The sequence below is a fragment of the Gordionus sp. m RMFG-2023 genome, chromosome 3, assembly GCF_954871325.1.
Source record: "Gordionus sp. m RMFG-2023 chromosome 3, tfGorSpeb1-WG-v2, whole genome shotgun sequence".
Taxonomy (NCBI): Eukaryota; Metazoa; Nematomorpha; class Gordioida; order Chordodea; family Parachordodidae; genus Gordionus; species Gordionus sp. m RMFG-2023.
The window spans coordinates 20945781-20962529 of NC_088777.1; the positions used below are offsets into that span (position 1 = coordinate 20945781).

General features: G+C 25.9%; 1 protein-coding gene across 1 annotated transcript in view; it reads right to left on the minus strand.

Moving 5' to 3' along the window:
• Positions 1 to 11908: 11908 nt before the first annotated feature.
• LOC135927666 (carnitine O-palmitoyltransferase 1, liver isoform-like) overlaps positions 11909 to 16749 on the minus strand; it is a 29066-nt gene continuing 24225 nt past the window's right edge. Inside the window, exons 14-18 of the mRNA XM_065463808.1 lie at positions 16075 to 16146; positions 15259 to 15587; positions 13913 to 14069; positions 13407 to 13523; positions 11909 to 13231 (exon numbers count right to left, since the gene is read on the minus strand). Coding sequence (XP_065319880.1) covers positions 12980 to 13231; positions 13407 to 13523; positions 13913 to 14069; positions 15259 to 15587; positions 16075 to 16146 — 927 coding nt within the window. The 3' untranslated portion in view covers positions 11909 to 12979. The remainder of the gene's footprint in view (positions 13232 to 13406; positions 13524 to 13912; positions 14070 to 15258; positions 15588 to 16074; positions 16147 to 16749) is intronic.

Genomic DNA, 16749 nt, shown 5'->3' on the forward strand with positions numbered 1-16749 from the left:
ACATTTTTAGTAAAATCTGGTTTTCAGATTGAAAAATGTACACTCTACATGTTAAAATAAATTTCCGGTAAAATCTGGGTTTTCAGATTCAAAAAAAATTTTAAATCCCAATGAATTAATCATATAAAATTGGTATATTATTAATTTTATAATAATATAAATTGAAATCAATTCCATATGATATTGCAATAAAGTTAGGAAAAAAATAAGGTAATATTTTAAATTAAACTTTTATATATTTTTTTAAAGTATAGATAATGTCATATAATATTTTTTATGTATAATATGTGTATTATTTTTTATACATATATCAATAAAATATTATGCATAAAGGAATACAAATACTAAACACTTGATTCGACTAGCCCCATCGATAATTCTATAAGCCCCAGGTTTAGAGTTTTGTTAAGGGAAAATAACCTGCTTAAACTAAAAGTGATTCTGCGAAAAAAGTAACAAATATTAGCATTTTGTGTAATTAGGGTTTGAGTAGATATGACAATTATTTACAGATCTATCATGATTTTGATCATCTCATACTTTTTATGCGAATCGAGCACACGAATTTTGTAATTATGTCAAGCATATAGATATAAATTTAAAAATTGGCATGAACTATATAGTTATATTTTTTAAATACCATATAAAATGGGGTTTGATTATTGGTTAGGATGTGTTTTTTACCATTTAAATATATATTCCTATTTGTTTCATATTTTTAACTTGTTCTCAATTAATTTTGTATTTTTAAAAAAATTATATGGCTAAAAATATGCCTTCCCTTAAAAAATGTTTATATCATATAAATTATTCAATAAAAATGCATAAAATTTCCAGAAATATAATCTATCATAAAATAGGAGCCTACTTAAAAAGCATATCAAAATATCGACAGGTTTATTTGTTGTAACAATATAAAAATTCATGGAGCTCGCTGTCTCCCACTATAACGCTCAAAGATTAAGAAAAATTTCCAAATAATTTTTTATAATTATTTATCAAATGGTAATTTTAAAGAATTTCTGAGTGATAATCAGTATTTGCAATTCTAATATAATTACAATCGATGGCGTATTATTGGATATTTTTAAGCCCTTTGAAGGACTTTGGCCAGATTACATTTTTTAAAATATAATTTTGGTCCTTTTTTTCGCAAAAATTTATATATATAATCATTTATCTAAAAAAATTATTAACTATACTTATTTTTTAATGATGCTTCTAAGGAAATTAATGAACTTTTTAAATGGAAGGGGAATGCTGGGAAAATTTTTTATTAGCTAAAAAGGATATTTACCAAACTGGCAAATTTGCAAAAGGGAGGACCCCCTCTCTGGTTAGGCTAATGGTTGCAATTATACATTGGTGAATATTATTTAAAATAAGTGATAAAAGCTTATAGAGTTTTATTTAATTTAGATATTCTATTTTAACAAATAAATTATATAGATTAAAATTAATGTATACAAAAACTCCAAAATAATAAAACAAGATTAAAGAGGAAATTTCTGCGATTAGAAAAATTCAAATTGATATAAATTTTAATTTAATTTTTTTAAATAATATCTATTGTTTTAAATTATTCACCTAAGTGTGGTTTACCTGGCCCGCATAAACTGCTACATTTTTGCGCCCTAGATAATAAAAAATCAGCACTTGATAATGACTTGGCTTGTTTATGAATAGCAGTAGATTTCGTTTTTTTGATAGTTTTGAACCCAATCTTCGGTGTAATAGGTCCCATATTTGCTGTTATAAATTCGCTTTTGCATTTATCTAACAGATTTACACGATGGTCATTAAACCCTTTAAAATCAGACATATGTAGCTTTGTTATATTTTGCGGCAATTGATATCTGTGATGTGAGTTATTTAAATTGTGTATCGATTTATTAAATGTAGTATCAATCGACGGAGTTTGGGGTGAGTAAAAGTTTTGCCACACCTTTAATGCCGAATCATCCATATTTTGATGAGGAAGAGACTTTATATTGGTATGGTTATAATAATTGTTGTAAATATGGGAGTGATGATGTTGATAAATCAAGCTAATTCGTTCCTTTGTACCAAAGCTCCAAGAATTTATAGATTCTTCGTTAGCTCGGTTCACATTACATGTGGCTTCAAAATCGAAACCATCTAAATTTCTATCGATCAAATTATTTAATTTATTTGGCTCATTTTCGTAATCTTCTATTCGTGTAGCATTACTAAAAGGATTTTTGCCACAATCTTCTGTAAAGTAAGGATTTGTTGAATTGGTCTGGCTTATCAAACTAGGCAGTGGGAACAAATGATGCATTAAAACAAAAATCTAATTTGAAAAAAATTTATTCACCTCCTTTTTTTTAAATTTAAATTACTTTAAAATTTGCTTCGCCCAATTTTATTGCTTAGTTAAAATTTAATATATTTTTTTTTAAATATAAAATAAAGGTGTTATATAACTTTTTCCAATGATAGGTGAGAAAAATCACAAATAAATTTGTCTTTGTCATTTTTTATTAATAATAAATGACAATCATTTATTTTGTGACATTTAAATAAAAGGACAATATTTTAGAAAATATGTTATTATTATTTTACCCATTTCCATAAATATAATTTATTCATTATTGAGATATTGTGTATTGCATTTTTTTTCCTAATTTTAATAATATTTAATCTTATTTTAATTCATTTTTTATATGAATTTTATAAATGAATATTCGCTTTTTCAGGTGACACTGGCAGTGATAATACTATAAAGCTAATTTTTTGCAATTTTTTTAAAATTAGAAATTAAAAGAAAGCAATTAAAAGCAATTACTAATTTTTACCATTATTTTAATTTAAAATCGGTTCCATTTTTTAACCAAAATATTGTACAAAACAAAATAAATATTATGTTATCAATCACGAATTTTGGTTTATAACATTAATTAATTATATAGCTAATTAAATAATTTTTTATAGCATTTAAAAACGATTGCATCATTTGAATGTCTAAAGATATTTTTAAAAAAGTTTCTTGGCCTATTCCTATCTCACATAAAATAGGAATCAAATAATTAAATTATTCATATTCAAATTGAATAATTTAATATTAGTACAAATAATAAAATCACTAAAAAAATTATTATAAAGTTTTGTAAAAGTCCTTTTCTTTTAAGATTAAAAAATATTAAAGTAGATAAAGATAAAAGTAAAGCTGTATTTATACATTTATATAGAAAAATCAATTAAAATCAACTTAAAAATATTATTTATGCATACTATTGAATAAATTTAATTTGAAATATTATTTTAAACAAATTAATAGTTTTAAAAATTTTAATTAATTTTTTATAATTTAAATGAAAGCAAGCTTTTATTTTCTGCCGGTTGAGTCTGAATTGCTGATTACACTTGAAATGCGAGAGGATATTAAGAAAACATCAGAGTTTTATTCTGATTATTTATCAGGATAGTATGAAAAGTTACTTTGTGATGTCGAATATTGGCAGTGGCCCCTACACTTTTTGAGCGAATGAAGCAGAATACCCGCATGAAAAGTACCCCCTTGAAAAGTATCCCCTCCCCCTTCGAAAAAATGATAATTATGTCACCCATAAATTTCAAAAATAATTTTCATTGCATCAATTTTTAATATATAATATAAATAAAATGCAAAAAATATAACTTTATAAATATTATTTTAAAATTAATAATTTAGATAAATTAGGGGAAGAGAAAGCGAAAGAATTTATAATTTCATCAATATTTAATTGTTTAAATAAAAAATTTTCCATTGATAATGGTTAAATTATTGAGAAAAGAATCTTTCATGGTACTGCGCAGTCTTGTTTTAATTAATTTAATTTTACTCATGACTCTTTCGGCAGTGCATGAGGTTGTGGGAATGGTTAATAAATATTTATATAAAATTCTTAAATTAGGGAAAGCAGAAAAATTTAAAAGTAAACAATAAGGTAAAATAAATGAATAGTTTTTCCAATCTGAATCGTAAGTCCCTGAATTATCATCATCATCAGAAGAAGCTAAATAATGTATTGGTAAAAATATTTAAATTAAGTAAATTTACAATTCTCAGAATCTGACAAATCTTTAGATTCTTGAACCTCTAGGTCATGAGTAATAATTACATTCCCCATTTTGGCCATCTTATAAATATTTCTAAACTTCAACATTTCTTCGAAAATTTGACTTGAATTTAAATTGTAAAATTCACAGATATCCTCGATATCTTCTTTAATAATTGATTTTTCTGCCATTCCCTTTGGCGTAAAAAATGATGTTTGATGTAAAAATTTCATTGAATCATCATTAAATCTTTCGTTAAACTGCATAATAATTAAATCGAGTTCAGCATAAAACACACCTATTTTAAAGCTAAAAAAAATTTCTATATTTAATGATGAAAGTATATATACCTCTCCTTTTTGAATTGTAATGTTTGAAGTCTAGAACTTTCAAAATCAAAAGGTAGATTTCTCTCCTTCATAAAATCTTGCGCCTTTGAAAAAACATCCAAAAATTCAGTGTTATTATCTATTAGATTAAAAAATAATTAAGACAATAATTTATATTATACTTCTCAAATTAATCAAACAATCTTTTGCCAATTGAATTTGATTTATCGCATACCCTATATCCTTCGAAATGGTTTGCAATTTTGTACAAGCCAAACTTGTTATCAACAATATTTTATCCAAAACACAAAGTGATAAGATAAAATCGAATTTTTCTATTCTAAAGACTATAGCACTAGCCATAGTGGAAGTGGCAGGATCTTCAGAATCCTTTAAATTTGTTAAATCTGCCCTCAAGGCATCATAAAGTTAAAAAAAATTTACAATAGCTTTATATGACGATAGCCATCTTCTAAATAAAAAAAACATTTAAAATTTAAATAAATAAGGAACTATTACCGAGTGGTATTCTTGACGCGTAGAAATCGTTGCGATTTTTTCAGATCATTACACTGAAATTTTTTGAGTACCTCATATCTTTTTACACCATTAAAATAGACATAAATCTCATCTAGTATTCCTAGAACATTTCGAAGTTCTTTAATTGATTGGCATAATTGAACAACGATTAAATTTAATCGATGACAATAACACCAAATAAAAGCTGCCTTTGGCGCCTCTGCTCTAATCAAGGCTTGCACACCATTGATTCTTCCACTCATGTTTGAGGCGCCATCATAACTTTGCCCAACTAGATATTCAAGGGGTAAATTCATCGAGCCAAGTTTGGATATTATATTATGCTTTATATCGAGACCTGTGGTATTTCCCGTACAATATATGTCAATCAGTCTTTCAACAGGCTTCTGCGTCTCACTATTTTCAACATATCTTACTATCAAAGCTATTGCTTCTGTTTTCGAAACATCGTATGTGCCATCAACTATGATTGAAAAGCACCTGTTAAATGTAATCTCATTTTGAATTTTTTTTATAACCATATTTTTCATGGCTTCAATGAGAATGTTTATGTTAGATAATAGGTTTGAATATAATTTCGTTTTTAATCCCTTATTTTTTTTATCCTTTTTTCTTTCTTCATTTTGCTGTATATACATTTTTAGTATAGGTTCAGAATCTGCAATAAGCTTAATAAGGGCCATCATATTGCCTTCTTGTTGCCTGTTCCCCCAGAAGGCTTGGTTGCGAGATATTAAATAAAATTTGCTAATAAATATTAAGTGGTGGGGGGGGGGGTCTTATTATTACATTTATAAACCAGAAATCACATAATCATGATGGATGTAAAAAAAAAAATTTTAATTAAAAAAAAAAAGTACCCCCACTCAAATTTATTGAAGCAGTTGCTTCGGACCCCCCCCCCCGTTGTAGGGGCCCCTAAATATTGGTATATACATCTTGAGAGAATAGAGTACTCTTTGAGACCAAAAAAATGCTTTGCAGCCCCTTTTCATGTGTAATTGCACTTTAGATGCCCTGCCTAATATCAAAACATTGCTTTTTATTTTAGCTACCTTACCGATTAGTACCTGCACTAATGAAAGGTCTTTTTCAACTTTAAAAGGGTTAAAAACCTATTTAAGAAATAGCGATGAAAACCGTTTAAATGGATTAGCCTTATTAAATATTTATAAGATTATTTAGATAAAAATTTGATTCTAGTTGAATTAGACAAATCTCAGAGAAAAGTAGACTTCTTGTTTATAAATTCAAATCATAAAATTGCTATATGTTCATAGTCATAATTTCTTTTAATGCAAAACTCAATTATAATGAATTCTTCGTCATATATATCTATATATTTTTTATATTATACTATTTTTAATAAAAGTATTTCATTTGCAATCAGAATTATTTATATTTTTTAACCATATAAGAATTACTTATATTTTATTGTAATTATATTTTTTTTTTACAATAAATTTTTAATATAATAATCTGTATAAAATTTCTACATTTTGAAATTTATTTATTTTATATTAAAATAAATATTAAATAAAGGGATGTTATAAACTAAAGTATTATAATAATAAATAAAAATTATGAAATTCTCTGTAAAATTTTGTTATATGCAAAAATTTAATTAAAATAATTATTTTTAATATAGAATAAGATATATTAAGTGATCATAAAAAATGGAAGGTTTGGGGGCAAATTTTTTTTCTTTCTATACCGAATGGATTGAATTAATTTACAATTGACTAAACATTGATAAATTTTCAGAACAATACTCTCAGTCGCTTATTTTGTTATTAATATTTTTTTCATTTATGTTGGCTACTGTAGTGGTTAGACATTAATAAAGTATAAAATATTGGCAAATTTTTAAAACACCCCCCCCCCCCCCTTCCCTAGGAATAGATCCTGCCTAGGTCACTGATTGTAATCGCTATAATTTAAAATTTAATAAAATTTTAATGATAAAAAAAGCTGTATAACCAAAATTCTTTTAAAAAAATGTAACCCAGTCTGCTTGCAATGCCTAAAGCCCTTTAATAAAATATATTGGGGGGGGGGGGGGGGTATATCCAAAATTGATTCCCACCTTTTTAATATCTAGCGAAGCCTACGTATTGCTGGCTGGCCTGATCTAAATTTTATTTTTATCATCCGTTGGTGACCAAGCATGTTTAACCAATGCAAGACCTGATTAAAATAATCTTAAATAGCCCAAACTTTTTCTAACTGTATGTTGAAAACCCTCTCAAAGATATGTGCTTTTACAAGAGCGCCTTTACTTTAAATATGAATCTTGTTCATTGTAGCATTTCATAACTTTTGATTTTATAACAAACGTTATTTATTGTCCTATTCTATATGCAGAATGTGATAAATGCAGCCCAATGATAGAGTTAATTTCATGAAACTTCGTTAGGCTTTAATTTACATAAAAATATCTGCACACTTGGGAATATTATCCATTAATGTGAGTCCAATATTGGTATTTTTTTAGTAGAATATTTCCAATATGTTTTGAAGTTTCATATTCAGATCTGATTTTTTATAATATATAATTTTTAAAATTTAAATAATTGACCATTAATAAACCTTTAAGGATTGATAGTTTGCGGGATTTAAGGATTTCACCCTTTTAAGCGGCATATTTGGTAGCTTTTTTCCATGGGCAGAATTTCATTTGGCGATACAGGTCTAACATTAACTCGCAGTTTTTAATTAAATTTGGCATTTAATTTTAAATAATCCAAAATATTTAATCTTTATTGCTGGCTAGGCCACTCGGTGGGAAAACTATTATAATATACAAAATGATATTATATTTTTTTTAATGAATGGCTCAGGTGGTTATAACTTATATCAATAAACCTCAAGATCGGGATTCGAGCTGTTCAAGATCAATTTCATTTTTTTTTTGATGAAATGAATTTGATATTAATTATTTTGTAAAGTTCCGCCAGTGAAACAAAACTCCTTAACTTAGGGTTGCAAAATTTAATAATTGGCTCTTGAATAATACTATTAAAGCAAAGGTATCTTTTATATTTAGAAAACATACAAAAACAGTGTCCTTTATATATTAAGTTGTTAACCGACTAGTGTTTGAAAAAAGTCGTTCTGAAAGAGACATTATATGTGACTTAAAAGTTAATCACGCCTTACTTTAATCAAACTAAAATATATTTTCAGTAGTGTTCTGACGAATTGGCTTGTAATAATAGTACCATTTTCCCTTGCCATATCGGTTAAAATTAATTAGGGAATTCATATTTGCTAAACCTTTTACTTTTCGAATTTATTTGCTTGTAAAAAAATTTTTAAAACACTTTTCCTAATGATTGATTTCTTTTTAGTAGTTTTTAATCATATTTTAAAATCTCATGTTAATGTTTTATTTTATTGTTTAACTTTATGTCGAACCCTACTTGCAGTTCATTAATTTCATTCTCTTTAATATATAGGGGATACTGGGGATAGTCATTCCGAGGCAGGTAATTTCTTCTCAAATCATTTTAAAACTAATAAAAAATTTTGAAATTTAAGCTATAAATGTATTTTAATAAGATGCTTCAATGGTTTTAAAAATGTTTCGCAGAAATAGGCTCATGAAAAGTTTTAAGTGCAAATTTTAATTTTAATACGTCCAAAAGTAACTTCTTAACTTTTTGTTTCTATTAATAAATTTTTATAGAAGTTAATCAGACCAAATAACAATTTTAAAGATATAAATTAATCTCAATTTTATCATGTATAAAAGACAATATTTATTAATATCTTGAAATTAAATTTAATTAAATGTGAAGACCTAGAATAGCTTTTGGCGGGGTGTGTATTTGTCATTCTTAAGTAGGGATTTATTTTTAATTAAAAGTCTTTATTTTTTGTAATTTATGACAGCTTTAAGTGACAACTTCTTCATGGCGATATATAATATGGTTGAACCTGGTCTGGTACATGTATCATATTTAATAAGGCATTTTCATTTATCTACTTAAGATAAACATTTTTATATAAAAAAAATCTAAAAATAAAGAAGCGCTATAATACGCACCTAGGCTCCCTTAAAAATCTTGGTCTCGTTAACTTCCATTAAGATAAAAATATACTATCAGCAATAATTCACCTGCTATTTAAATTGGATTGGCCCTGGATAAAATTAGAGGTAAACAAAGGAAGAATGATAGAACTTATTTATCTAACACACATGCCAGAATCTGATAAAGATAATTTTTTTTGCCCGCACATGTTCGGGCTTCTCCATTGATTATAATTACGCGGATAATTTCAACCTTTGTCAAATTCTATATTGATCTATTTATCTTTGTGCTGCAAACATACGTTAGTTTTATTAGCATCATTGATTAATACTGGATACATATTTGTTGCCTATGTTATGTGGAGTATTTTAAATACTTTGTTCAATCATATTGCAACAAGAATTTCAGTGCAAGGTAATTATATTCATTGGGAGTAGTGTTGTAAATAGCAAACTCGAGCCATAAGACTTAGTCGATAAATAGCATAAGTGTAAAAGTTACTAGGAACTAAAGTCAGCTTTAATCGAGCTAGGTTTCAGAGAAAATAATGAATATTATCGAGACCTATTATTTAATAATCACGAAAAGAACATATATTTTTTAAATATGTACCCAAGGTAAATCAACAAGGATATGCATTTTGCAACTCTATTTGGAGAATTTATTTTGATATTGGCAATGCCGATCTTCAGGATTTTAAAATAATCCGCTTTCGAAGGAATACTATTATGCCTTTTGATGAGTTAGTTATTATGTTTTCTAGTGATATAATATTTTTTAGGCCTGTCCAAAATTTTATGAATTTCATTATGAGCTTTAAAGGGGTGCAATGGGAGGGTTTTATTTCAACCCGATAGTATGTCCACCTGTTTTAAAAAGTTTTAACCTCATCCATGGTCTTAAAAATATTTGATTGGTTTGGCCCTATTTTTTAATGTTTACTTAACTTATAAAATATCCAACATCATGAAATAAATTTTTTTTAAAATAATTATAAGCTAATTATGTTCATTTCGTCTGGAAAATATTTTAGATTCACGCGCCCCGTTTATTATTTTAAAATAATTTTAACCTGCTCATTCAATATTTAAATTATTTTTAAACCGCCTATTGCAGATCTCTAATGGGTACTCTAGTTTTTAGTTTATTCTGCGCTTATTCATGCCAGGTTTTAGAGTACAATTTATTCAAATGAACTTTCGTTTGTTTTCCACCTTCTAAGCTCATTATTTAATCTGGGGGTTAAGAAGGGGTAAAAGTGAGACTGAAAGTTAAGTCCCTAAAAATTTACTTTATAATTTAGGTTCACGGGTCCAATTTGAAAATCCTGGATATGCTACTAATTATCAGACTATTGTCATATATTGAGAATGTATAAGGTGACGAATAGTAAAAAAAGAGGATATTCGAACAAAATTTTTAGACCTACATATTCATTAAATAACACTTTCTATGTAAATTTTTAATATATTTTTTTTAATGGTAAAATTTTTTATTTATCTATAAAAAGACATAAAAGTATCCAATTAAACTATAATATAATATTATTAAAACTCATTCTATAAAAACGGAGGTGGTACTACAAGTTTCCAAAAAACATCAATAATTATATTTTATAATTTGTATATTTTGTTTTAAAAAATAATCTTTTTTGGATACTTATGTAAGGGCTCTTATTTTAAAAAATGCAATTTGTAAATTTCGAATTATTTATTGTTTTTTTTTCTCTGCTATATCAACAGGGTCAGAATTTACATTTTCTGGGAATGAAGATACGCATTGAGTCCCATTAAGGATTTACTTAAAGAGAAAGGCACAAAAGTTATCTAATGATAAATTATCAGGCTCCAGAATGTTTGGTATTCGGGCCCACGTAAGAGAAAGGCTAATAATTGAATTAATCATTGCGTGTCTTGCATGTCTTGACTATACATACAATTAAACCATGTATCCCTTTGAAATCTGTTACATCCAATTCGATGGCTTAATTGTCCATCTGATAAGAGGTTACCTAGGTTACGACTTCGTAATGCTTCCAACCAATCATAACTACTAGTTAGTTGAATATATTCCAAAATGGGTTTGATGAGAGTATTTTAAATTTTTTTTAATTTATCAAAAATTGATTGATGTGCTAAAACCGTGGGTAAAAGAGCTTCAGGTTTTTTTGCGGTGTATAAAGAAAATATGATATATGATTTTATATTACAGTGTTAACCAGATTTGCTGGAAAACATTTCCATATTTTTTAATTTATTTGAAAATAAAATTATTTGACTTGTAAAATATTGTTAAAATAACATATTCATATTAGTGATCTGCATCGGGCCTAATTTTTCAAGCCTGGCCCGAAATTTTTTTAAAAAAGTTTTAACGGCCCCGAATTTATTAATATAGAAATGAATTCTTCTCAAATATTATAAATACTCAAAATAAAAGATATATCACATATTTTTATTTTACATAAAAAATTCAACATATAATTGATAAATTTATATATATTTAAAAAAATTTCTAAGGCCCGACCCGACCTTCCCGAATTTTTTAAAAAATGTTGGACCCGACCCAGTCTGAACCCGATTTTTTTTTAAAAAAGGGCCCACTTTTGCAGATCTCTAATTCATATATTCTTATCAATTTTTACAAATTAAATAATTTTATTTTTACAAAGAATTAAAAAATATGGAAATGTTTTGAATTAAATCTGCACAACACTGTATTTTAAATATGGATGAATTCAACTATAGTATTTGGTGTTAATTTAAAATATTGAATAAACTAGAAGAAAACTAAATAGTATCATCATTATTAATATATAATTCTATTTTAGAGTTATCAAGAATATAATAATTGATTAAATACAAAGATTTATATAAGGATTAGAAAAACTATAAAGAATAATCGCTAAACATATTAAATATAATTTGATTTAACTCTAGATCGGTAATAGTATTTTTCCAACATATAAAATTTTGCACAATCAAATTAGAAAATACTTTAATGGATAACTTTAAAGCTAAGTTCATAAGCAGAAATATAATTTTACAAATTTTGATTTGATGGATGAGTAAAATTCCTTGGGTAGTGTTGTTAAAAAGCCCGATTTTTAAAAACGGCTTGATTAAGATCATAACCAAAATAATATTTTGTAAGCCTGGTGATTTTGCTCATAGGTGGCAGATAGGTTTGGGCTTCTACTTGCCAAATCTGAGGCTTACACAATATTATTTTGGCTAAAATCTTGATCGGCCAGTTTTTAAAAATCAACCAAATTCGGACTTTTTAACAACACTATCATTGGGATTGTTTTTAAAAATTAATTTATATATAAAGATAATAATTTATGTGACTAACTCTATATATTTAGCATGTGAATAAAATGACTTGTCAGTCTAACAATGAAACCATTTCCAGACACAACGTTTTTTTCAAAGTGAGTTTTGTGAGGCATTTTTCCAGCAATTTTTTTATATTTCTAAACAAAATAGTTTGTCGAATTTTGTATAATATAATATTTTTAAAAATTTGATAGCCAGGGGTTTAAAAGACACCATTTAATCGTTTATAAAAATGATTAATTCTTTATTAAAAAACATTCTGTCTGGAATTGACCATGGAAAAATTATTCTAAAAAAAATTGTATTCAGTTTATATAAAATTATATAATAAACAAAATTCAATGCTTTAGAAAAGGTATAAAAACAGCTATATCTGTAAATATAATTATATAAAGAAAAACCTAAAATTTTGATATAGGCCTACTATTGTATATATCTATAAATAAAGGTTTTCCATTTTAATTTACATTAATAAAATAAATAAATACATATTAATTGCAGTGAAAATTCTGAATGCACTTTATAAGCAAATAATACTTGCAAGTTAAAGAAACATAATACCGAGTATAAATAATATGTTTTTTAAGTATATTCTCTAATTCATATCCAAGCATTTAATAAAATTGTATAGCATATTACTTTAAAAGGGCATATAGAAAATTTTTAATAAAATAATTCAATCATTTAAAAGTTCTTTGAGTTTATTCAGAGCGCCAAAAATAGCTTGCAGGAATTCACGAGATGATAAATAATTTTGTTGATTTTGTAAGACAGGATTTGAGCCTTTCTCAGAAATATTGTTGGAAGATTTGTTTAAATTTTTCTTGAAGCGAGTAACATGGAAAAAGAGTTTGTAACTACAAGGGATCATATAAGCTATACCAAAACCATTGGGCGTGACGGGACCAAAACCACCACCAGGCGATAACTAAAGTTTAAAATTTATTAAATTTGATAAATATTTCCAATATTGCTGCTATTAATTATTATTCAGTCCTCTATTTTTACCTTACTTTTATGTTACTTATCAACTTAATTCTTTTTACTAAGATAGATATCAACTATAGATCTAAGATAGATATCAACTATAGATTTGAAATTACTTTATCAGCTATAACCGGGGAATCAAAATCAATTTTATTGGTTATTTGCTGCTGAGGACTTTGACTAGTAGATAAATCCCAGGGTATAGATAAAATTTCTTTCAAAATCTGGCAATCCTTTTTCATTTATTTTTTGAAAAAAATATAATATTGTAATTGTAATCATTAAAATTTTTGTATCAACTATAATAACAGTTGGTAAGTGGATAGATTTTTAGGTCAAATTCTTATAAATTTTTATTATAAAATTATTATAGGTTGTCAATTTGAACATTAAATAAATTAAACTAACCCTAGCAATTAGTTAACCCTAACCCATTATTTAGATTTTATTTTAAAAAATATATAAACTTCTGTGATACTTTTTTTTAAAGATGAAATCTTACAATATGATAGGTCATTAACGAACAACTTAATTTTTAAGATATTTAGATAGTTTGCCAAACTTGAGGAAAAAATTATGTTATTTTTCTATATTATAAATATTATTTATCAACAAGTATTACTTTTCCCATCATCTTAGACATTACGAATAGCGCAAAAAGATGCCTATCTATACCCTTACCCGTCATAGCCTCTTTGTAAAGGCTTTGGTGTTTATTTGCCGCTGTTTTGAAAAAAATTATTCTTTCGGCTTTGGTTGAATTTGGGTCATACATCGACCTTTATAATAATATATTAAAAATTTAATGGAAAAATAGCAATATTTTATAATAGTGGCTTTATATTCGTAAATTCGCATTTTGACCCTTTAGATTACCTTTGATTAGTAAGGTAAAGGACAAAAAACTAAATACTTCAATGTAAAAAAAACAAGGGAAAACAACAAAAATACAAAGTATTCTAACGAAATTTTGAAACAGCCTATAAAATTAATCTTCTTATAAAAAAAATTAGAAATAAATATTTTAACAAACTCAATTTAGCAAAATGGAGTTATATAATGATTGTGATAATAAAATATTTAATATTGGTGTATTACATTTTCCATAAGAATTGCAGTATAATAAAAGATTTAAATAAAAAACCATGGCTGTTAACAAAAAGGTTTTAGTTCGGGTTTAGTCTCTGAAACAGATTCGGGTTTGGTTACTAGGAAATTTTTTAATTTACATAAAATGGATATACCAATATCTAAAAAACGACTCCTTGAAAAATGATTCTCACAAAAAATGTTTTAAATATTGAAAAAAAAAACTCATTTAGAAGGATGCCGCCAATGAGTTAAAAATTATGTTTTAAATATTTAATATATTTTTTTATCATATAAATATTTTTAGTATTGTTAAAGGGTTCGATCCGATTTAAAAAAAACTAACTCAATATTTTATCAGAAAAATATTACACAAACCTGAAGATTCCGTTTATAGATGACACAAAGGTCTAGACATTTATTATCGAAATCTCAAGGCTAGGGAAGTATTTTCTGGTTAAAATATTGCGTTCGCTGTTTTTAAGAATTCGAGCCATTTTAACAACATTAAATATTTTACCTGTTATTTTTTTAATACTGTTAATAAAATTAAATTTTAAAAAAATTCTTGAACTCTGAACATTTTAAAAAAGGTTCGCGGTTCGGGTTCACAACCTTGAAAAAAATAACATTATCCATCTCTACTTTTGATTGATAAAGGGCCGGTGAAACAAAAATATTTTTTTTAAACCAAACTATATCGAATTTATTTTTGTTAGATATTATTTTTTAACTCACAAATCTATAAAAAAAATGGTTAATTATTAAAAGTAAAAAATATCAACCTTGAAAAGCAAAGAATGATTTTAAAATTCAAATATTAAACAAAAACTACTCTTTGAGCCCTAATATAGTTTAAAAAAAATAAAATTAAAAAACGTTATAAATTGTCCTATTTCGTTGGTGAGGGTTCTGACAGTTTCTGTACGTCCCCTGACAAAAAGACGAGTACTTGATGCTTCGTAGGTAGATCTCAAGCGCCCCATTCTTAATTCAATAAACTCGGACGGTGGTGTAGAATTGCTGCCAAAGTTGTTAATATCACTGTATTTTGAAGATGACAATTCTAGATTATTACGGTCTATAAATAGAGTCGAATTGGTGTCGGAAAGAATTTTGCCATTTCCCATTTGTGTTTCAATTACAGATATCGATAAATCGTAATAAGCGAGTTGAATGGCTATTTGTATGAAGGCATCAGGGCTTATCTTTTATAAGCAAAAAGGATCGTAAAATTATAAAGTATTTATAATTGATTTAGATTAGTGATCTTTTTCAAGCCCATTCTGGCCCCCAATTTTTTTTTACGCCCAGAATAGCCCGATCCGGAATATAAAAAAATCATTTAGACATGAATTTATTTATATATAGAAAAATTAAATTTTTTTTAAAATTATAAAAGAAATATTCTACAAATAAAAAATATTGGCGCCTTGTTTCTTGTAAAAATTATAAGATGTATCTATTTCTACCAAAAAATTGAGTGATATACTATTTTAAAATTTAAACACCACCCGGCCAGGTCCGATTTTTAAGCTAGACCCAACCCGAAATTAATTTTAAAAATAGGCCCGGCAGATTTGCAGATCTCTAATTTCGATGGCTTTTAAAAATTAATCTATGTCTTAAAAAGTAATTTGATTATAAATAGAGCATGGATCAGCTATAATATTGAAAGAACGAAAAAAGAATTACTTTTTTTTGCTTCATAAAACCTTTTCCGAAATTCACAAATTCTTCAACGCATATATCCAATCCTTTTGCATTCTATTCAAAAATGGAGAATAATAATATTAAAGAGGTGGACAAAAAAATCTAATATTTTTCAGGCAGTCTTCTTGAATTTTATCATTTAAAGTCTTGTTCAAAACATATTTCAAAATTATATAAGACTAATGTTAAAGTTATGAAAATTTTACAAAATTGTGTTGGCCACATTTTAATTTTTCCATTAAAAAAAGTTTTCGATTAGAAACTTTCAGATTAAATTTTTTTATGTATTGGACTAACGGTTTAACAAAATATTCCAAATGGAACGTTTGATACGCCCTAATTTATTCTTTTTATATATATTTAATATTTTAATCATAATTAATATTCGATATTATAATTTATTACTTTAATTTTATAATTATATTTTACAAAAATAATAAAGGTAACAATTTTAAAATAAAATTAAGTTAAAAAAAATTAATTGTAATAAATTTCTTTAAAAAAATTAAATATAAAAAGATTCCATTTAAGTGATTTGTTAGCATTTTTTAAGTTTAAAAGAAATGATTTGTTTCTCAATTAAATAATGTCTTGAAATATTTATTTACGTTAAAAGGTATTTTTATAACCGGAAATGTACCGATATTCATGCACGAT